Genomic DNA, 25,210 nt, shown 5'->3' with positions numbered 1-25,210 from the left:
ATTTCAAATAGCTGCAAGATTTTCTAGAGATATCAATTTAACTGTAAACTATAATATGATTTTTTTCACACACTGTATTGAATGCTGACATCATTTATAAACTGGAATGGCATTTACATTTTGAAATGTGTCATTGGATAATATAGTGAAATATTGTGACGTCACTTAAAAGAACGTTAAACTGTGTGTTTTGCATGTGTTTCACATCTCAATATGACTGTTTTTCACTCATGTAGTGATCAGTTTTAGGTAAGTTGCTATACATTTTGGGTTGTTTTTATAGGTATCAATGTCTGACACAGTACCTATGTTTTTAATGGCATAACCAAAAGATCTGTGACTTTAATTTCTTTGATTCTTAATTAATGCCAGGAGCTTGAATGATTATATAGGGCTCACGACGGGTGTTGGGTTTGACAGGTCGACGGGGGCTGCTTTCTCTCCTCCTGGGCATAGGATCCTACCTTTGGTACATGTATGTCCAGGGGTTCGTGTTTGCCCAACTTTTAATTTTGCATTCCTTATAGAAGTTATGAGATTGATCACTTCGTTATCTTTGCCCTTTCTTTTAACAATGAATAGCTTTATTGGACACTTATTGAACGGTTCTTAATTTTCTCATCTATCTGTTCTTAAAGTGCATGTTCTCATTTCTTAATAGATGTGTTCCTAATTAAGAAAAAGAAAAACAACATTAAGTATCGTCATTTTATCTTAAGGCATAAACTTAACTAGTGTAGATACAAGCTCTTTCCTTACCGGAAATCTAAAGAAGAAAAAAGGAAAACGAAGAGCTAGCGCCACAAAATGTCCAAATCGGACTGTATTTTCAAGATCATTGAATGAAACTTAACAAATATTGTACTAAATATTGTTAATATACATTGTAGTGAATGTAGTCAAATCGAAATGCTAATTTTGTAACGACATAACAGTGTAGCCTAGGAACAAAATTGGTCGTAGTTCCACAAAATACAACATTTCAGGAATTTTTAAATACCAGCTGCCGTGGATGTTTACAACACCATTTGGATGATGGTCGATTTCAGAAAGATATATGGTCAAAAATAAAAGCAAACAAGAGCTCATTGCTGAACAGGTCTACTAGTTTGGATCTCGAAAGATGTATGAGAGCTGTGGCCTTGAACACTAGTTCCAAGATTGATTTTAAATTTACTAAACTCACTGAAAGTGACGTCAAGTTGAACTTGAAAGGTGTATGAGATATACTTAGATATCAGCAACTCACCAGTTCACATCATCTGCACCCTGTGCACTTGGAAACTTTTTATTCAAATTGAACTCTAGAAACTTACCTAGTTTGTCATAAAGTTGTATTGTTTATTAACTGTTGACATTTATGATCAATAAAATATCCAAATATGAAGCAGATACAGAAGACTCTGTATTCACTGGTATTAAACTGATGATAGCAACGATCGTTACTATCATCCCAAGATGGTGGAAGGAAATTCCGGAAAGACCACATTTACTTATCATATCTATTTGTATTGTTTATTTGCGAATGATATGTAAGTAAGAAATATCATACACTAGTAACAATTACGATCAGGTGTTATTTTATCTTTTATACGGCTCATATGAACAGAAAATTCGTCGTTGAAAAAACAGCGAAGATGATAGTAACGAAAGTTTCCCAGTGTAATGACCTGAGGGTAAATGGTTATATTCTGGCCAAATTTCCTTTGCATCTTTCAGTGGTGTTTTAATTTGTTTTGTGCTCTTAGATTGGCCTTTGAAATTTTCCTTCCAAGAGTTAAAACAAACCCGACATATTATGACTACCAAACATTAACTGTTTTTTCTGGCATTGTCAATCATTTGTTGGCAACAATTTTCATAGTCGGTCGAGAAAGTCAGTGATTTATTAAGTAATGATATAATCCTAGACGATTTAAATGTTGATCGTTTTAAAGTTTATATTTAACATCATTAACAGCATTGGCTTTTCAAACCCAATACAAGACCCACAATAACTACAAATAATAGTGAAACACTTATCGAACCCATTCTGTTAACTGAAGATTTAATGGTACACAATTCAGAAACTATGAGCGTTGAGCCATTGGTCAGGGACAACGAGGCAACGTAGATATACATTCAACAAAATGTTTGAATAAACATGTATAAAATAAAAGCATGGGTCTATAAGAATGCAGATTTTGATAATCTTAAGACACGAAAATTACGAAAAACACCTATGCACAATAGATTAAGAAAGAAGGTTCAAGTCCCACGGAAAGAATCAGATATTGCAATTTTCAGGAAAACCAGAAATATAGTTAACACGATAAAGAAATATACTATTTCTAACTATTATGACAACATATAAAAATACTTAAATGATACCGGTACGAATAATAAAAAAAATTATAATGGAAATTGTTGAAAGATATTTTCCATGCCAAACCCAAGAATGAAATACCTCCCATTCAATACACGGATGATAATGACAGTTTATCATCAGCATTCTCTGATTAGGAGAAAGTTTAGTTACTTAATAACCCTTTCTTACTTCATTTTCAAATATTAATGACATAGGTCATCAACCTTATATTCCTTATGTAGATTCTAAATATGAAGAAAGTCTTACTGATGTAGGAATTGATTAGAATGAAGTTATTGATATTTTGTCAGTACTCCCAGGTACTAGAGCAACAGGAGCGGATTGTACCAGCCACAAAATGATAGAAGCCTACAAAGAAATAATCTGTTAACCTTTATGTTGTTTAACAAATCCTTACTTTTAAAAGTGTATCCGAGTTACTGGAAAACTACATATTTGACTGCGGATAACTCCGTTTACCTGATCAGGATATGGGGATCACGGCGGGTGTGACCGGTCAACAGGGGATGCTTACTCCTCCTAGGCACCTGATCCCACCTCTGGTGTGTCCAGGGGTCCGTGTTTGCCCAACTATCTATTTTGTATTGCTTGTAGGAGTTATGAGATTGATCACTGTTCGTTATCTTCACCTTGCATTTACTTCCCTTGTTAAAATGATGACTTTTCAATCTGTCTTGGAAACTATGCTGGTCTAACCATATTGATGAAATTGTAAACAAAGCCTATAAGAAACGTTTTCTAAATATGATATAGCTTTTATAAGACCACAACTAGAATCTGCAGTTGAACTCTGGTATGATTGCACCGTACAAGATGCTGAAAAAATAGAGGAAGTGGAAATAACAGCATTAAGAAATGCCTTGTACTTAAAAATAGGGTATGAGCCACAAACTAATATTGTAACCAAGTATCACATTCACACCAAAACCAAAGGCCAATATACCTTTTTATAAATTAGAAATATTTGAAGAAAAATATCCATACCACAAGCTGTTCGCAGATACAATTCAATAAGTGGTGCAATAAGAGAAACAGCATCAATTAGTAGTTTGAAAAATGACCCTCATACCCAAGAAACACCCAAATTACTTTGCTGTAAAGAGGCGACTTCCAAATATGATTCATAAGAAATTAAGGCCTAACTGTATATTGAATTATGATTTATTTAGATACAATATCATTCCTAGTCCAAACTGTATTTATGATATTCTAGAGGATACTTATCCTTTCGTTTTTGTTTGTAATAAATACAAGATTTTTCACGACGGATAACAATTGTGAAAAACTTTTGTCTTATCAGTAGTCATTGGCTATTGTGGGGGTGATGAGTCTCTTTCTGAAGAGGAGAATTGTATTATCAGTATTCATTGGCTATTGTGGGGGTGATGAGTCTCTTTCTGAAGAGGAGAATTGTATTATCAGTATTCATTGGCTATTGTGGGGGTGATGAGTCTCTTTCTGAAGAGGAGAATGTAAATCTTTTGCTAGAGTTCAGAAGTCTATATGTGATATATGCATGTTCATTTCAATATTGCTTCAAATTAATATACAAGCATTAAATTGTAACATGTTTGGGAAGGTCATCAACAGTTTCAATTCCATATATCAATGTAGGGATGAACACGATGAGATTATTCTCCGACACACAGTCCTGCCGGTGGGAAGTTTTCACACGCTAACCTGGCCGGCCATCCCATCCTCAGTCTTTCCATTGATGACTCGCATCCATCTCTGGCTTTAGTACACAAAGAACGACAGGGCGGTATGGCCTCCTCAAGTACTGTGCACACTGGGGCATAAATTACGCAGAGGAAAAATCTTAAATAAGGACTGCACTGGGATTCAGCAAGTGATGAAAACCTACTCAACTCTAATCCAGCATCTTCCTGATTAAGATGGTTCAAAATAGTCGGCATAATAGTAATGTTATATGGCAGGTTTTTGCATAAAGGAATCCTAATCGCCTCGCATGAAGCGTGGGTCTGATCCACTTGTGTTCCCATCCCCAGCACACACACCGCCGAAATAAATGTCAGTAGGCGATCAGTTGTTGAAGATGCCATTCTAAAATTGTATATCATATGAATGGAAACAATTTAAAAGTATTGCTCATAGAACCTATGCCAATGCATCTTAACGATATCAAGATCTAGTCCTCTATATCTTAACATATGCAAGATCTTTTGTAGGTATATTTTCTAGAATAATGGCCAGGAGTCTGGTTTAGGGCTCGGTAAAGATTTAGAAGTAATTTTTGTGATTTAGCAACATCTTAAATAACAATATCATTGATTGAACCTGGTATTAGTTTCGCCTCTTTCTCCAAATCTGCAATTGAATTTTTTATTATACCTTAAATCATTAACTTTACTTACATTTATAGATGAAAAGAAAATAACCCTTGAAGATACATAAAGTTTCAGTTTGGCTTTGAATTTGATAGTTCAGCTAATTTCTATGTGTAAGTGCAAGATAAAAGATATATTTGAAAAAAGTCATTTTAATTTCTTATACCTTACGCATCCTACTGTAATGATTCCGGAATTTTGTGGTCTACTCAAATAGATTCTTTCATTAGTCAATGTATAATGCCACGTGATAAAAAGGGTATAAATACCGAACATCAGCAATCACATGTGTCATTGTTGTGATGCTTGTAATACACACAAGTCGACATAACTGTACCACATTTAATACTGCTGAATAATTTGATTGGTTACACAATACTGTGCATGCGCACTAAGCAAAATGTATTTATACAAATGAATGCGGATTCCCCAACTCAGAATAGATTACGCGTACAGATAAAAGTGTAAACATAATATGACAATTGTTGGTAGCGTTCAGCCGAGGGAAGAAGACGAAGAAAACAGTGTAAGTTTTATCAATTAAAGAAAGTATAATTCCTCGCCCGTTCATCGGTTTAGAGAGAAAATTCGAAGGCCATTTCGTTATTTATATAAGGCCTGCCACGGAGAGGCTGATATCAGTAGAGAGGCTAGCCATAGTTAACGTCTGCATTGACTGAACAAACTCGTTGTCCAGGCTGCTATGCCCACTGTCCGTACTGAATAAGGCAATCTACAGTGAGTGCAGTGGGTTAAGGGCTATCGCATATACTGTCCGTCCTGAACAAGGCAGCACTCAGTATATGTGGTAATCCGAGGTCGGCAGGGCTCGGCATTTCATTTAGAAATTAAGACCTCCCAATAAATTGAATATTGTGATTATCAAACATTTGATTACAACCTAGGTAAGGTCATCCTCACAAGTCAAGGTTTTGTGATTACGTACTCTCCACACAGACCCCATCCTCACAAGTCAATGTTTTACGTAATCACAAAACCTTGACTTGTGAAGATGAGGTAAGGTTAGGCGCCAGTATCTGTAAACTTTGGCAGGCCATTAAAATTATTAGTCTAATCAATAGGAAATCATTATATATACATGTAGATATAGTTCGCAAATACATTTGTTTAGTTCACACCAAACACTGGAATTGACCAGGTACGAATCTAAAGTATAGTTAGCACTTCGGCAAATACGTTACACTACTACTTTGACTTCTTACCTATGTAAATTGGATGAGAACGAGAACGAACGTGTGGAGCTTCTGCCGCCCAACATCCCAATCATTCAATTTATATCGCCAGACACTCGCCGGAAATTACTTTCCATATATATACATGTAGTTTGTCAATCGTAACTACTCGGGCGTTTGCGCGATGAAAACAGACAGTGAAACAAAAATTGCAGCATCGTATACATAGACAATCGCTAGGGATAAAAATAATTCGTAAACAAATGTGAGAAGTTTGCACCGCAATGGGGCTCTCTTGGGGGTTATTTTGCATACATTTTGTAAATATATAATTGGTCAGGAAAAGAGGTCAATCGTTTGCATAAATTATCTATTTGAAATATTTGAAGAAAGATGCTTAAGAACGATTTTTGGAGTGAGGTGGTAAGTCAGCTCAGCAACAAGGAGGTAGCGGAAAGAACGAGAACTGAAGACGTAAACATGGAGATAAAGCACAGAAGGTGGAGATATCTGGGACATGTACTTAGAAGGAAGGAAGACAACATTGGAAGAGCTATGAAGTGGGCACCACCTGGAAAGAAAAGATCTTGGAGACCGAACGGGACTTGGAAAAGAAGTATAGAGACAGAAATGAAAGAGACTGGATACAACTCGAACACCATAGGACAAGCAGCGCAAGACAGGGGCCAATTCAGAGCCCTTTTAGCCGCCTTAGGTGTAGACATATACGAAAAGGATTAAGTGTATGAGTATGTCCGTTAGTGAAACTAAATCTTATATCTATTTACTTCCAACTGGCTTAATGTCGCTCTTTTTTCATCAACCTGACAAACCTAAAAAAAAAATTTTAACTTGACGCAAGCGTCAAAGATATTAGACCTCAGAAAATGAAACAAATTATTCTGTTATTTCTTTTAGAAAAGGGGTTTCAACAATCTCGATTGAAGTCAGCATTTCGCAAATTCTATGGTCGATATAACGATCTAGTTCGTCAATACAACATATGATTGGGTCAAATGCTGTCTGACATGTTGCATACCGATTGTTAGGCCGTTCTTGGCACACTGATTTTGACCACGGATAACTCCGTTTACTTGATCAGGATATAGGGCTCACGGCGGGTTTGACCGGTCGACAGGGGATGCTTCCTCCTCCTAGGCACCTGATCCCACCTCTGGTGTGTCCAAGGGTCCGTGTTTGCCCAACCGTCTATTTTGTATTGCTTATAGGAGTTATGAGATTGATCACTGTTCGTTATCTTCACCTTTCTTTTAGATTAGACAACATTGATGATAGGTAATTTGTACATCCTTTCAGGACGAAGGATAATTGTGAAGTCATACGTGATGTAAAATAAAAAGTGAAGGTAACGAAAAGTGATCAATCCCATAACTCCTATAAGCAATAGAAAATGGAAACAGACCCTGAAGCGTGCTACTAAACCCCCAAAGCGTTTCGTTTCGTTCCGTGCAAACCGTTCGCCGTTCCGTGTAGACCGTTCACCGTTCCGTGCAAATCGTTTCGTGCAAGAATCGTTCCGTGCAGGATCAAGCCACGCCCAAAGAAACGTGCAGATCGTTCAAACCACACCCTTAGAAACGTACATATCGTGCAAATCATTTCGACATGGGCTGTAGGACAGGTAAACATTGTTGGGAATTTGACCAGTTATTTCAAAATGTCTCTAAGACGGGCTTTCAACAGTAAAAATCTGCAAATAATCGAAAGAAAACAGTTTTAGGCAGAGCGAAATCCGATACCATTTTCTCACCCTTGGTATTTTTTAGGAAGTGCAGAGACACGTATATCTCTGCCCTCGTTATCTTTATTATATTTGTATATAGCAAAGTGAAGATAACGAACAGTGATCAATCTCATAACTCCTATAAACAATACAAAATAGATAGTTGGGGAAACACGGGCCCCTGGACACACCAGAGGTGGGATCAGGTGCTTAGGAGGAGTAAGCATCCCCTGTATAGGAATAATTTATTTGTCTTGTTACATTTGTATGATCAAGTTTCTCTTTTTAAATAAAAAATATTTTCATCAAAATTGTTTATCGGAACTATCTGCATAATGCAAAGACTGACCTGTGTATAACTTGTATATTCTACGCAATTTCCAAGGTCTTCTTTTTTTTTTTTTTTACCACAATAGAGGTCAGTTAATCAGTGTATTTGAAATTAACATTCGCACAGAAGGTGTGAAAATCGGCGGGGGCAATTGAAATATGACAAAAGGTGTTTATATCTTCTGTCTCTCAAAACATGAATGCAGTTTTCTATAGGTTTAAAATTGAGGCAAATGCAACAATCTAATTAAAATGGTATGTTAGATCCACTCGCATATCTGTTGATTATTACTGTAGTTAGTCATTATTGTTTTATTTATTCATAGTTATATGATTTATTTCTCAATCTATTTCAATCATATTTTGATTGTTTCCTTTTGGTTTTGTATTTTCCCTTCTTATCCAAGGTGACAGGTTCTTATCGACTGGCTAATTCTATGTCTAGATGCATCCCTCCTCCCGCCCGAGAATATGTTCCAGTCTTACGATATTTTTAAAATCATTTTATCTGTTGTCATACACGTATGTAAAAATGTATAGGTTTATTCAAGATCTGTCTTTGAAAAGAGGTCGTGAAATACAAATTTGCACACGTTTTTTAACGACACTCAGATTGAATGTACAAAATAGCGATGCAGACGCGACTTTTTCATTGAATTTAATAGAGCAATGAATAAATAAAGTTGAATAATAAATAGTCCATGACGATACAATTTAAGCATCTTTTTCCGAAGTTAAAGAATATTCATTTCCTTTTATTTATAATACAGAGAAAAAGACAGGCAAAACCAGTTTAAACTTTATTTGGCGAGTATTGGCATAAAGCAAGAATTTGTGGGATGCCATTCAATAATACAATGTAACTCATATGGGCAAACCCACACAAAAAGCAACATCAACACAAAAGGAGTAAGTATCCCCTGTCTTAATTTACAATAGTAAACAAAATTACTAGAAACATTTCTAAGGAGGATAACGATTTTGAAAGTACATGTTTTCAAACTGGTGTTTTCAATTGTTTGAACTAAACTCCCCTTATCACCTCAAGACTACTTGAATATGCTTTGAATACAACTTGAATACATAGTTGTGTGAATCCGCAAACATAGTCTTGAATTCACAAAACACTAAAGAACTTTTTTTATGTATCACTATAAATAGATAGAAAATAATGAATAAAATATATAGAAACCGATACAGAGTGCAGATTGACAGCTCTAATGGTTATTAATTTTTTCATCTTAATACGCTTGATTTATTTCTAGAGATTATACAATTTGAAGGCTAATATTGACAATAACTTCCAACCCCCAATTATGTACGTATGATATGAATTTTTTGAAATATGTTTTTAAAAATTCATTCACCTTAATGGCGCAGAAGCGAAGGCATCCATTCCGCAGAAACACAAACATAGTTTAAAAACCGATATCAGAAACAGAGCGAGCTCTGTAATAAGAGCTTTAGAAAATAGTTACTAATTAATTTGCGGTGGAAAATTGTGAAAACATGTTTCTCCGAAGATATTCTCTATATTATTGAGATGTAATCTTGAATTGTACTAAAATAATTAAAATTGTTGTGCTTCGAATTTTTTTGGGTACACATGGATGTTCGTATACGAAAAAATAAATACTATAATAACAGGACAGACATATATTAAAACAAAGAATGGATGTATATGATGTTTTTCTTTAAGCTACAATTTCCTCCTTCCTGAGAGGCCCACAATAGAGATTTAATATCATAGGTTTGAAGTCATTTGATTACATGCGTATTTTACTTGATTTTGATATTGATTTACTGGATTGATACGGTACACACATACAAAGAGTTTTTAAACAATCGCCATCCAACAGTAACTAGTAAGAGAATGAAAAGTTATGATTTAAGATATACAATCATTGTCTGGGAACTGGTCACAACTTAAATTGTCCGGCCATTCAAATCCGAATCTTCTCATTAATGACTCGCATCCATTTCTAGATTCCTCACACAAGAAACGACAGGGTGGAATTGCGTATCCAAATTCCGAGCATACTGGAGCATATACTGTGCATAGGAACAATTTCAAATATTGGCTGCACTGGACTTTCACAAGGGGAAAGAACTGATGCACCTCTAGTCCGGCATCTTCTTGATTACGATGGTTCAAAAGATTCGACATGACAGTCATGTTATATGGCAAGTCTTTGCATAAAGGAATCCTAATCGGCTCGCATGATTCGTGGGGCTGTTGTGTTTGCCGCCCAAAATGAAAGATGCATGCCCACAAAATAAATGCCACAATGTGAGTGCTTTTAGAAGACATCATGTCTTAGGTATTGTAGAGATGATTGTTTTGCAGGTGTTTTTGAAACAATATCTTGTGGTTCTATTTGTGATTTTCAGGATACATGTGGTGGTTTTGAGAGTGTTTTTATCAATGACCTGGAAAATAAGATACACGACAGTTTGAATGATAAAATCTTGGAGTGAAGTGAATAGGTCTATTATCGGTGAAGACGTTCCTACTTTCTCCCGTTTTAAAGCAAACGTAACAAACAAAATGATCAAATGTATAACATATACATGCAATCCCACGTCGGGTCTTAAGATTGCATGTATATGATCTCAGGCTGGCTGTGATACAATGTTTATATAACAGAATCTTGCCTATTTAGTTAATATGAAAATACTATGATAGCTGAAAGTTGTTCTTTTTTCTGATTCCACTTAACAGTTGTATTAATAAGTCGTAAAGAAAGTATATGAATTATAGTTACAGCCAAATTTTACCGCCCCCAAAGTCGCAATTTGTGTTGATATTTCGATGTGAAAGACAAGTTTGAAACGCTAGAAGTTAAAGTTCTGTATCGTTGTTGGAACAATTCATCTCTGTTTAATGTTGTTTCTTGTTTGTAGATTAGGCGAACTTGGTTATTGATCACAGGCACCTGACGTTTTGATCCTAACTGTATTTTTAATTCCCAATATGGTTTTACACTTCAATTAAACTTTTTGAGTTACACAATTTTACTGGATTGAATGCTAGTGATTTTAACGATAACGAACAGTGATCAATCTCCATCAATATTCTACTAGTTACTACTATGAGATAGATCACTGTTCGTTATCTTCACCTTGCATTAGTATACGTATGACTGAATCCACCGAAAGGACAAAATCTACAGTCTAAGAGGAGCTTTGATCTGGACAAGGCTTGTTCCAGAAATAAGAAACCCATGAAGCAATATTAAATCGGAATTTAAAAGAAAACGATACATATTTTTAAATTCGTAACGTAAGTCTATTACGTAATAATTAATGACATCGCAGCAGTGTATGACATAATTTCCTGAATAGTTGTCTTACATGGGTAATGTCAGTCTCACACTGGTAATTATGTAAGAAAAGAAAATATTACACACTGTAGGTAGATTCTTTAAAGATGATATATCAGTAACATGATACTTAATTGTAAATTTATGTGCTATTCATTTTGCATTGAGGATTGGTATATGATCTGATCATGGATGTTACCAGCAAAATAACAACTCAACTTCATGACGAACTGGATGTAAAAATTTATACGGTACCAATTTTGATGCACCAGATGCGCATTTCGACAAATAATGTCTCTTCAGTGATGATCAACCGAAATGTTTGAAATCCGAAATAACTATGAAGTTTTAGAGCTATTTTAGGGAAAAACAGTCTGCCAAAAAAGTGGAGTCAAATTCGTCTAAGGATAAGAGCTATGCGTAAGGGAGATAATCCTTAATTTTGAAATGAATTTCTAAATTTTATAACAGAAATTAAATATACATCCGTATTTTCAAGCTAGTAACGAAGTACTTAGCTACTGGGCTGTAGAGACCTTCGGGGAGTAACAGTCCACCAGCAGAGGCCTCAACCCAGGGGTCATAATGTAAAACTTATACGGTACCAATTTTGATGCACCAGATGCGCATTTCGACAAATAATGTCTCTTCAGTGATGCTCAACCGAAATGTTTGAAATCCGAAATAACAATGAAGTTTTAGAGCTATTTTAGGGAAAAACAGTCTGCCAAAAAAAGTGGAGTCAAATTCGTGTAAGGATAAAAGCTGCAAATACAACCTGTCATTGGGTGAAATGCTGTTTAACGTTTTTATAACAATTGTAGGCCTTTCTTTACTTTTGTTTTTGACTATGAATTACTCCGTTAACCTGATCAAAATGGAGGTCACAGGAAGGATTAGACCGGTCAAAAGGGAGTCCTTACTCCTCCCAGGGATATGGTTCTTGTACCGATGGATACCAATTCGTGTTTCCAGGGGCCCGTATTAAATTTGCCCTTCCCTCAATTTTGTATTCTTTATCGGATTTATGAGATTCATCACTTTTCCTTATCATCAATGTGTTCAACCTAAAAGAACCTAAATAGTTATTGAACGTTACCAAAAGTATTTTATTTTTTATATAACCTGGATAATTTTCCTTGTAATCATAACGTATATCTATCTAATGACCAATGGTCAGTATCATTGCTTTGTTCAGACTGGGAAATCTTTTTGTAATTGTTAAATTTGTAAATGCCAATCACTTCTGTTCCGCAATTCAACGTTTTTAAAAATCAAATGTTTATATATCTTGGAAGTTCCAACATTAATTTCTAGTATATTATGTTTCCTATCTATTTTTATCTTTTTTATATGATACCTTCCCCAAGATTAGCATCTTTCTCAATACAATTTAGCCTATGAAGATATAACAAAAGTATAATATGATCAATTATTTAAACAGATTCAAGGAGAAAACACTTACGGTTTCTTCGATGATGTATTCAAATCTGGTTGAAATTCAGTAAAGTCATCTACAATCCTCAAACCAGCTATATGCGATGCATCTATATAATTCATCCAAACGTCATACCACTTAAAACTGTATAATTGTAGCTCAATTGTCACATAATTTGCACTCCTAATGAATGGTAGTCGTGATAATCTCTCCTGTAAAATGCGAACTAAATGTGCACCATTATTTGAAATGTCACATAAATGTCGACGATTAGTTTTGTTGAGTATGTACAAAGAATATTGGACACAAACATAATCTCGTTGTATTTCGAAATATTTTTGTTGTTGTACATAAAGGTTGGGACATTTATAATGCATTATTCAGAATTCCTGCTATCATTATCATGGAATATTTCACTGCACGATTCATAAATAGTACCGTATTATTTAACTAAATGGTTAATAGCAGGGACACTCTTTAACTGGCATTGAAATCCGTAAGACATCAGGCTAAATCGGTCTCCTATCATATATCCCTTTAAGAGGTAACAGACTGGTAGGCTTATTTTCAAAGTTATCTCATGAGAAACGGATATCTGAAAACGAGAAAACGAAATTAAAAGTAGACATTCAACTGGTAACGAAAACTCACAGCAGCTATGCAATTCGAGCACGTGGACATTGTAGAAGGGATGGGTGAAATGTCCATACCATGTACAGAATGTAGGAAGGGGAAAATTATTTTCCAGTGAGTGAGAATATGCAAAGTTGTTGACGTGATAGCAACGCCATGTCCACAATGATATTGATATTGAAACTATAATGTACCGTTTACTTTATTAGCGATGTTTTTTGTTTTATTCATTTTTGAAATATTTCTAATTAAAGTTAAGGACTAGGAAAATAATGTTCTACATATGTTTAACGACTGCCGTGTATTGAGAGGCGTGAAATCTATATTTTTTCAGTTTCCTTTAGGCAACCCATTGTGCAATGCAAATAATGTTGCATGGGTTTTAACAGTCACTTTAAAGTCAGGATTTGGCAAATTCTTTTGTTATAATTATATCATTTTGAATTCAAGCAATCACTGGGTCAAATGCTGTCTGGCACGTTTTGTATCAATTGTTAAGCCGTTCTTTACATACTGACTTCAGCAATCATTTGAATGTCGTTTATTATAAATCGTTTAATCATCATAAATATTGAGTCAATGCACATCTGAACTTTTGTACGGAAATTACATGTCTCGATTAACGTCAGCGTTTCGCAAATTCTATGGTCGTTATAACGATCTAGTTCGTCATTGGGTCAAATGTTGTCTGACGTATTTCATACCGATTGTTAAGCCGTTCTTGGCACACTGATTTTGACTGCGGATAAATCCGTTTACCTGATCAGGATATAGGGCTCACGGCGGGTGTGACCGGTCAACAGGGGATGCTTACTCCTCCTAGGCACCTGATCCCACCTCTGATGTGTCCAGGGGTCCGTGTTTGCCCAAATATCTATTTTGTATTGCTTATAGGAGTTATGAGATTGATCACTGTTCGTTATCTTCCCTTTGCATGTGCGATGCCTCTGTACACATGGTTACCTGGGAGAATATTCAATATATTCCCCTTGGAATGTCCAAACGACACAGTACCATGTTTGACCATGTCATTTCTTGTACCGATGGACAGCAATTGGAGTTCTGAAGTACTAAAGAAACTCTTACTCGTCATATATTTTTCGTCGATATGCAAACACATTCTTATTTGTTTACATGATTTGTGACGCGGAGATATTTATAACTTTGGAAATGATAAAGGAATTTACACCATTTCTGTATTAATTACAGGCATGATGAATCAGTTAATTTTTAAAAGAAAAGTATTAACACACTTGCTCTTCAATCACTTTACAAATGTTTGTAAGTGGTATCAATTCAATGGACGTGAAGGTTTCAGCTCATATTTTTTGCATTAATGTTTTAGTATACAATATTTTCAAGTTTTACCCCATCTCTTTTAAACAGAAATTCCGTTATCTGCTGCTCTGTAGGAAATCTGGCAGATGTATACATTAATATATATATGTATGTACTACTGGAGTGGCCATTGGTACATGTACCTGAAACATATTTGACAGTATTCAATTGTTTTTAGTAATATTGGTTTTTCTAATAAATACTCTTTAGAACAAAATAATCTTAAACTATATATAAACTAACAAACAGTCTACAGCAGAGTAGACTCATATAAAGCATATCTTGTAGACAGATAACAGCAGTATTTCAATTTTCTTTATAGACCTATTCACTGTATGTTAAATTCTCGGAACTTCTATTTCCGTGAATATAACTAAAAATGTCTTTTGCGAGTTTATTTACTGATATGCAGATGCACCTCCTTGTCGAAAAACTATCCGCTCGTGGCATATATTCTAAACCATGTAGGATTAAACTTTTGTGAAGCGGTACTGAAAACTGCCTGCCATTCTAAAACCAAGGTTCTTTGAGGTGGCTACCAGGGTGTTCTCGTTGACCCCGTGGTGACTTTTAAGGGGTCCGAAAATCCTTGGCGTAATAAATTTTTCTCCGCAATCTAGGCCAAGCAAAATACACACAGAATTATTGACGTATGCATATATGAATCACCTAACGACATGCCTTTCTCTCTCGTTGCCGCTGTATGTTACACCTCTTCCTTTTTATAGTGTATATATCTCTCGTGTGATTATATTCACTTGATTATACTGTGTTATTCTGAAAGGGTGAAATCAATGTAACAGGTTTTGCAGCGTTTGTCCATTATTGACCTTATTTATTCCAACTCTTGAGTCTTGTGTTGCAGACAATATGAAATAGCGAACTCTTGTTGCAGAACGATCAAGAGTTGTTGAACCTGTATATGCCTGGCTGGAATGACATAACATAATTGTGTGGGTACACGTATACGAGCATATCAGTTAGTTTGCCTGTTATCTGTGGTTTTGGGAAAGTTTCTATTTGACGTTTGGCGGATGTTTGGGTCAACTTGATGTAACGCACAAGAGTTGTGAAAAAAAGATTACTATTTGCGGTCGAAAGATGTGAATCATGTTTCTCCAGATATATTCTATACGTCATTGAGTTTTAATCTTCACGTATTGAACTAATTGAAATTGTTGTACTTTTGACTTTTTCCGTACATGAAATCATCCATATTCCTATACGAAAAAAAAACCCCGAACCAACTAGATATCAGGAAAACTTTACACTAAAACCGATAATGACAGCGTAATTACAGTGTTTCAAGATGTTTTTCCTTCAAACGACAATTTCCTCCTCTCTGAGAGGCTCATATTTAAAGCTTTACAGGTTTGATATAATTTGATTATATGTATATTGTTATTTTTATTGAAATTACTACAATATGAAACGTACAAAGTGTTTTAAAGCATTCCTAATCCAACAGTAGTTGATCCTGAGGGTTCGACACAGTTCATCTGTGGAAACTGTTCACACATTAAATTGTCCGGCCATTGAAACCCAAATCTTCTCATTGATGGCTCGCATCCATTTCTAGCTTCGTTACATAAGGGACGACATGGTGGAATCGCGTACCCAGAGCCCGAGCATACTGGAGCATATACTGCACATAGGAACAATTTCAAATATTGGCTGCACTTGACTTTCACAAGGGGAAAGAACTGATGCACCTCTAGTCCGGCATCTTCTTGATTACGATGGTTCAAAAGGTTCGGCATGACAGTCATGTTATATGGTAAGTCTTTGCATAAAGTAATCCTAATCGGCTCGCATGATTCGTGGGGTTGTTGTGTTTGGTGTCCAAAATGAAAGATGGATGCCCACAAAATAAATACCAAAATACGAGTGCTTTTAGAAGACATCGTGTCTAAGATATTGCAGGGAATTAGTCGGATTGTTTTAACCAGTATTTTTGAAGCAATATCTAGATGTCTTTATGCGATTATCACGATATCAGGTTGATGATCTTTATCGGTCACCTGGAAAATAAGATACAAAACAGTTTGAATGGTAATGATGTAGGATTATCCATAAAAAATACACAATTAAGAGTAGAGCAAACGAGGACCCCTGGACACCCAAGAGGTGGGATCATGTGTCTAGGAGAAGCATCGCTTTTAACTGGTCGCACACACCGTGAGCTCTCTGCCTTGATTAGGTAAACGGAATAATCCATAGTAAACTCAATATGTAAAGTACGGTCTAAGAATTGGTATGAAAAATCTCACACAACATTCAACCTAACGAATGGCTACATTTGCAAATGAAATGATTATTACGTCCATAAAACTCGTGAAATGCTAACTTTAAACAAGACTGTTGAACATCAACTTTTTTGTCAGTAGCTTGCCTCGATTTAGAAATTGATCAGAACATGTGTTCGGGTATCGAATCAAATGAGGGATATAAACACCATATACAGGTGAGAATGAAATATTGCTATATAAACATTGGAAGTTGACGATGGAGAAGCAGAAGTCATACCGTTTGTCATAAAGTTGAATTGTTAATTCGCCGTTAATGATTATGTTCAATAAAATAGACTGTGTTATGTCTTTTACTTCGAATTTACTGGGATATATCGAATCGACATATAAATGAAAAGGAATATTGTTAATTGATAGAACACCGTCGATATCTCACAATGATACTTGATAGGTGATATCTCACAATGATACTTGATAGGTGATATCTCACAATGATACTTGATAGGTGATATCTCACAATGATACTTGATAGGTGATATCTCACAATGATACTTGATAGGTGAGGGGGAAAATCATGTAGAACTTTAGCTATCTCTGTTCGGAATTTCTAAATCAATTTGGCTTGGTGAGAGGTCTCAAACTCCTTAAGTTTTTAATTTCGACGAGTGGATCTGGTTGAACTGCATCATAGCTTTTAGTCTCAGTACCCAATCTTTATACACGGAAACTGAACGAGAACGAGAACAAACATTCGGGGCTTTTCTTTTCTTAGCTTTGCAATCAATCATTAAATAAATCAATGTTTTATGACGACATACATACTGTAATGATAAGTTTTAAACATATATGGTTCACAATATTTTTACTAAACTAATTAACAAAGGCATTACCTTGTTAACAATAATAGACAATACGCAAAATACTAACTGTGTAATATACTTTTTTTTTTTTAAAAGTCATTTAATTTTTTGTACCTTACGCTCCTACTACTTTTAAAGGTCAAGTACGGTGATTTTCCTAAAACTTGAGTTTTATACAGAAAAATGTCTGTCGTACACTTATGGATTAATTTCCATGGCAATTTTGATAAAAATCACTTGGCGTGAATTACACGGCGCTATCAAACTTTTACCTGAGCGATCGATAAATGTGTTGTGACGTGAGTTAGAGTTCGTAGCTTATGACGTCATCTGAGACAACTTTCGACTGCATTGATAGGGTTTTATAGTGTTTACATAGAAAAGTCCTGTATTTATGGTACAATGCGCTGCTTTGAACTGCAATGTGAAATCGGGACAGGGATTAAGTATATTTCTTTTCTCAAACGATACTAAATTTCGAAGAATTTGGATACTGAAACTGAAAAGAGACACTGAGATTTGTGACAAGCCACAAGGATCAGTGAGTGACACTTTAATTAACGAGGATCAGGTTTCCATCATCCTGTTTGACTCCAAACAAAGTGAAAAGTGATGATTAACTGGACATCCTACAAAACAAGTGGAGGGATGTATTTTAATTATATAAAAAGTTCAACCCAAAAAGGGGGGATGCACGCAATCCACCCCTCTCTACATCCACCACTGAATGCTTTAATGCGACATTGTATTCAATGGGTTTGCGATTGCACATAAAAATTAATGTCACCCATTACCTAGTTCGAATTGATTTTATTTCTTTTATTAAATGAAATATCTTTCGAATATTGTCGTACTCATACTATACTTATAAGGGACTCATCGTCATCATTTCATTTCTTCACTATATATAATATTGAAAAAATAAAATATAGTAAAAATGGAAATGAATTTAATTTTAAAAACCCATTTTGATAAAACCTTATTTATTGCGAGGTCAGTCCAATTTCCAAAGCTTTTTTTTTCAAGTTCATTATGAAAACAAGTACAAGTTTTTCCTTTTCCTAATATGCTACATTCCTAATGTGCTACATATATATCATGAATCATTAAGGCAAAATTTCACACCTCAAAATGCTACAATTCGTTAACTTTGTGTCGTAATATATCAATTTCGCATTTGACGTGTGTTGTGAAGAAATTACATGTACTAATAGGCCTAATTTACATTTTATGATATTGTATCTACATGTAGATGTGTTTTTAAAAAAAAAAAAGGGGGGGGGTTACAAATAACGTTGTGCACAATAATTTTTTTTCTTTTGTCTTTTGTTGTTCTTTTTTCAAAAAGGCATTTTTCAGTTAAATATATATCTAGCTAAACACATTATAATTTGAATCTGATCAATCTCATACAAATAAATCCCATAATAAAAAAAATACAAACGTGAGAATCAATCTAGTTAAATACGCTCACAATCGCTACAATAGAGTATACGGCGAGTATCTATGAAGTCTGATTTTGATTAGCCTCGATTGTGTAAAATACAAAGGTTATATTTTGATAGAACATTTTGTTTCAATATTATTCCCAATTTTCTATGGACTGGCCCGGTAAATAATTTCTAAATGAGATTCCAATGAGATATTTGTCGAACATAAAAATGTATATTCCTTGGACGAATTTGACTCCACTTGTTTGGCACGCTGTTTTTGGCTATATTTAGATCTAAAACTTCATAGTTATTTCGGATTTCAAACATTTCGGTTGAGCATCACTGAAGAGACATTATTTGTCGAAATGCGCATCCGGTGCATCAAAATTGGTACCGTATAAGTTTTACATATATCATATAAATATTATTATCTGATGGTTTCGAAACGGGTGTAGGTACAAACATTATAAAGGTTGAATCCCTAAACTTAAGTGTATCTACGGTATTTCATCGTCACTATCCACGGTGTTGCTAAAACTGGCAATTTCTCACAGAAATTAAAACGATGATATACAGGCGTAAACAACTACAATTGTCTCAGATGACGTCATAAGAAAGGGTGACAATCCCTTCATTCGTTTCTATAAACAACGATTTTGGAATAGGTATTTTGCGCATTTACCTGGATTTAAAAAAAAAATAAACACATCAATAAACTTTCCAAAACGGGTTTTAATGAATTATAAACTTTATTTTCAAATCTATTTTTATTACACTTGACCTTTAAGTTCTTACCTGAGTAAATTGAATGAGAGCGAGAACGAACAATTGGAGCTTCTGCCGCCCAACGTCCCGCTCCCGCAATTTATATCGTCAGACACTCACCGGAAATTCCTTTCCCCATGTGTTGTTTGTCAATCGTACATGTAACTACTCGGCCTTTTCCCTAGTTACCTTGTAAGCAGTCAATGGAGTAATCGGTGAATCACTGAACTAATTTGGTCGCATAATAGAAAAATGGCGGAACACAGATTCCCAAATATGTGTTAGATGAATAAGAAAAGAGTTTAGATTTTTTGTATCAAATAAAGCATTAGTGCTATCTATGATTGAAATGTGCGTGAATGATCACCTTTACCTGGTTTTAGCTGACGTCACTTCTGACCTTGGTTTGTAGATAAATTAATCTGGAACACGAGTGCTTGGATTTGTTTTTTCTGGCACAAAGGTGTTTGTGTGTTGATTACAAGGTGACGTAGTCAACCTCGTTTATGATTGAATGATTGATTGTATATTGTTTAACGTCCCTCTAGAGAATTTTTACTCATACAGAGACACCACCCTGCCGGTGAACGGCTGCATATTTTTGACCAATGTGTACTGTTCCTTCTACGGATATGCGCCGTTATACATCGCAAGTCTTTTAAATGAATACAAGCCAATTCGACTATTACGGTCAGAATCGCAGTCGTGACTTGTGGTGACAAAAATCAGAAAAAAAAAAAAAAAAAAAAAACACCATCCAGATGACATCAAAAAGTCAAAATATCTTGAAGCTGAACTGTTTTAATTATCAAACAAAAAATATTAAAAACCTTTTAGCTATCAATCTTAAAAATAGTTTTTTATTTAGAAAATTTTACATATATAAGATATAATGTCATACTGTCATTTAATTTCATTGAATTGCTTTATTGTTGCATTATTATTCTTACCCTTGTAAAGCACCTTAGAGTAATTTGTTTTATATAAGGCGCTATATCAAAGGTGAAGATATCTAACAATGATCAATCTAATAACTCCCACAAACTACGTACGTTTACCTGATCAAGATGTAGGGCTCATGCGGGTGTGACCGGTCGACAGAGGGTGCTTACTCCTCCTAGGCACCTGATCCCACCTTTGATGTGTCCAGGGGTCCGTGGTTGCCCAACTACCTATTTTGTATTGTTTGTGGGAGTTATGAGATTGATCAATGTTAGATATCTTCACCTTTGATATAGCACCTTATATAAAACCAATTACCCTAAGGCGCTTTACAAGGGTAAGAAGAATAATGCAACAACAAAGCAATTCAATGCAAGGTGAAGATAACGAACAGTGATCAATCTCATAACTCCTATAAGCAATACAAATAGATAGTTGGGCAAACATGGACCCCTGGACACACCAGAGGTGGAATCAGGTGCCTAGGAGGAGTAAGCATCCCCTGTCGAGTGTCGACCGGTCACACCCGTCGTGAGCCCTATATCCTGATCAGGTAAACGGCGGTATTCGTTGTCAAAATCAGTGTGCCAAGAAAATATGAATATGAATTTTATAATTATCATCATCATACAAACTATCTCTCACCGAATTATGACAGACAATACTGAGATCTGTTAAAAACTTTGCCCCTGTAAGTAGTGAAAATTGGGTCGAAAATTACCGATTTTTGATTTGTTCACTTTTAACCATCTGCTCTAAAATCATAGTTGATGGGGAATGTAATTATTTCTTCTGCAAATAGATGTTTATCTAACTAAGATAAAAGCTCAGTTTATCAGCATTGCTTTTGAGTTATTCCATACCAAACTGAAACTCATTTACATTAGATACGCAATGAAAATATTCATCCGATAACTAGAACGCACTGTACTACACTGCATATGTATTTGTTTATTGTTGATCTTAAAGAGAATTCTGGGAGAAAACGTTGTTCTCGCGCTTCTGTGAAGACAATATGATAATCAGTGAAATAACTCCTACCAAATATATAGTTTGTTGTAGTGAAGCACGCCAAAAAGTGCAATTTTCTTAAATTAGGCACAGTTTAGAATTTTGGTAGTTTCATGTATCAGGGAAGATTTTTTGCTGAGATAGTTTGGATCATAGCTACTGCATGATACATCGCTCTACTTTTCCATATATTCATTTACATCACGCTGTTGGGTTTACAACCATGATCCACGCCATAAATCGCCACTAGTTTTAAAAGATTTTCGAAGTTATCATTTAACAAAGGTATTTAATAGATGATTTCTAATAAAGAAAAAAGTGTATTTAACTTTCTTTTCAATCACTCCATCAATATTAAGTTTTTGTTAAAGAAAACTATACAGGATATCTACTGAGATTATTTGAATGACCAGTGCATATAAAATGTTGTATTGATCGATACGAAGTAGGTCAAGTCCGTAAAATTTTCATACCAATCGATCTAGGCTAATACTGGTTGCACATAAACGTTTTTTATATAGTAATGATTGCACTGATTGTTCAAAGCAACATTGTGCTGAGCTGCTTTTAATTTACTTTTTTAGGAACACATCTTTAAAAAGAATATCAAATAAGGTTATTGAAAAAATATTGGAAGTAAAGTTTTCGAGAAATTTATTACTTTTGTCATAGGAGATTTCAACGTCCTGTAGAATTTACATTTCAACGATTTTTATTATTGTATTTAGGTTCATGTAGTAGAGCAAATGTTGTAGAGTTGGTGAAAAAGCATTGTTCAGTTTGTGGCGTGTATATTTGTATGTATCTGTTATGAAATTGAATTGGGAAAAATGTAAAAATGAAAGAGTATTGATGCAATGTTGTATTTCTAATACGGGACAATACTATCGTTAAACTACACAACTCGAAACCATGATTACAATAAAGCTTCGGATCCATTTTTCATATTTTGTGTTTCAAAGGGGTTTGTTTTAGCTGTTAGGATATAGTGGTCGCGAACCATATATCAAATTTTGGGTCCCCCCTCACATGAACGAGAGGCTCGATTAGCAGTGAAAACTAAGGGAAGTAGACTTTTGGGATATTTGGAGAGAAAAAACCCGAAAAACGAAATTTTGGGAAAAGATTGATTCTTGTTTAAATGCATAGTGCTGAGATTATGAGATAGTCTCTATATGTTCTTGAGAAGAGTTTCTCAGATACGTTGTCAAGTTGATCCATGATTTCAAAACTAGATTAGAATGATGTTCATGGCTGTAATTAATACCTGCTATCTAAGACTGTGATACTTTGGATCTAGATATTACTGTGTTTTAGTTCACGCATACATTCTTAATCTAACGTCCTCTATGTACCTTGCCATTAATAAACTTCCTAAGCACATACTTGAAAATGCCTGTTGATATCTGTGTAGAACGATATTTGTGTTATAATGTATTGGAGTTGGCTATTCCATTTATTGTATGTACTTTCTATTCATTCCAATGTTAACTAACCCGGAATAACCATTGTATTTGTACTAATCACGGACATTGCGAAATGGAAACCGGCCAGATGCTGAACATTGACAAATGACCGCAGAGAACTGACCAATATGTTACTGGCGTAAACAAATTACCGAACAGTGAGAAATAGCCACTGGAGGCATTATGTGCTGAGAGCTGACCAACACGTGGTTGGCAACAGATGGTACCTAGGATCGAAGTATACATATACTATATAATTGGGGGAACATTGGGTCAGAAGATAAAATAATTAAGCAATGAATTTTTTGTTGTTGAAAATTTGTTTGAACTCACTGTTGTAGTTATGAGACTACATCTTTCAAAAAAAATAATTCATGTCAGCTTTAAGTATCTTATCTTCTGACATTTTCCGATGTTTATACATGTATATATAATTCTGTTTATGTATGTTGAATATCTTTTAAAAGGTTGCAACATAAATATTTACTTTGGTTATTGATTAAATCAAACTATAAGCTACCTTTAACCTTTGATTTTGTGTGCAAACAGGTATTTGCCTCGATATCCTTCGTCAAGCAAAATCGTCAATATGCACATGCATATGCATGCTTATTTAAGGTCAAACGCGACGTTTCTCAACAATATATAATTTTTTGTGATATTTCAGGGTCAATTAATTATATCCTATCTTCTTTTTCAAACAAAAGCAAAACAACCTTGGGGTATATTATCAGGGTCTGTTTTAGAATTAGTATATTTTGATAGTTCCTGGTTGTGGCCTCGTGTGCAATACAGAAGGTTGTATATATGGACAGTACTAAGTAAGAAGGGGAGAAAAAGCTTTGGGTCAATCGGAGATTGAACTTTGCACTCCTGCAGTTCTAGTTAGGTGATCTAACTTCTGAGCTAACAAGGCCCATATATGAAATATATAGTAATATTACTGCAATACAAAATTTAAACCTATTTTGGAAATCTAACAAGAACCCTTCATATTGAGGAGATATTGTGATGAAACTATTGTAGATTGTAGAATTGAAACAATATAATCCAATTAGCATTGTACAGTCATCCAATCACAATCGTAGTATAAGTAGCCAATCAGTGTTCATCAACCCGGAGGATACACAGAAATCCAGCCTATCACCTTCAGTTAGTATGTTGGTACACGAACTTGAATGAGGTATTTTGATCGGTAATATTGAGTTGGTATTCAGGACAAACTTTAAGGTTGTGTCGGAAAGCAACAGAATTGTTAGCTAAGGTCACTCAGTCTCTAAACTTGATCCTTTGTGACTGCAGTATGATACTAATGAATTGTGTTATTTTGTAATGTATAGATAGATAGATAGATAGATAGATAGATAGATAGATATCCATTGGGAGCATTTCATTATCTGTTATTTCTTAAACAAAAGTATGAAGACAAAAAATTGGTTTTCTAAAATAAATTAATTTTTGGCAAACTGTAGATGTTTTTTCTGTTAGAGTTATCTCTTTTTTCTATTTAAGCAAGGCGGTGGGAAAAGGCGTTGTCTGTGAATAATTTCCTTTGCATGAAAAGGGCGCAATTTGGCGCACAAGATTATAGTAGCTTCCAGCATTGATGTCTGGATAGCTACAATAATGTAGCCATATCCAACTTTTTATTTTTGGGAGAAGGGTAGAACTTCTCAGGATCTCCCTAATGGTGCAGATGCGAAAGTGATTCACTCTCGCATCATTTTCGATCATTCCAAACATTTGCTGTCTTTCTTTACGCAAATACA

The 25,210-nt window shown here is 34.9% G+C and overlaps 2 protein-coding genes and 1 long non-coding RNA gene across 3 annotated transcripts in view; all 3 read right to left on the bottom strand.

Annotated features, from left to right (window-relative positions):
• The window catches only part of LOC125663832 (uncharacterized), a 30,507-nt gene extending 20,099 nt beyond the window's left edge, over positions 1-10,408 (bottom strand). The window contains exon 1 of the mRNA XM_048896230.2: positions 7,514-10,408. Coding sequence (XP_048752187.2) covers positions 7,514-7,515 — 2 coding nt within the window. The 5' untranslated portion in view covers positions 7,516-10,408. The remainder of the gene's footprint in view (positions 1-7,513) is intronic.
• LOC130052026 (frizzled-7-like) lies at positions 3,512-12,916 on the bottom strand. Its single transcript, XM_056155846.1, has 2 exons — positions 12,772-12,916; positions 3,512-4,432 (listed from the first exon to the last, which is right to left on the bottom strand). Exons 1-2 carry the CDS (start codon positions 12,864-12,866, stop codon positions 4,000-4,002), a joined length of 528 nt encoding a protein of 175 aa, XP_056011821.1. The 5' UTR covers positions 12,867-12,916; the 3' UTR covers positions 3,512-3,999.
• Positions 12,917-15,465: 2,549 nt separating this feature from the next.
• LOC130052108 (uncharacterized) lies at positions 15,466-21,125 on the bottom strand. Its single transcript, XR_008800475.1, has 2 exons — positions 20,053-21,125; positions 15,466-16,736 (listed from the first exon to the last, which is right to left on the bottom strand). It is a non-coding gene; the product is annotated as an uncharacterized LOC130052108 (long non-coding RNA).
• Between the last annotated feature and the right edge of the window lie 4,085 nt (positions 21,126-25,210).

Source organism: Ostrea edulis, chromosome 1, assembly GCF_947568905.1.
Source record: "Ostrea edulis chromosome 1, xbOstEdul1.1, whole genome shotgun sequence".
NCBI classification, from domain to species: Eukaryota; Metazoa; Mollusca; class Bivalvia; order Ostreida; family Ostreidae; genus Ostrea; species Ostrea edulis.
This window is presented reverse-complemented; position numbering and strand designations above follow the sequence as displayed.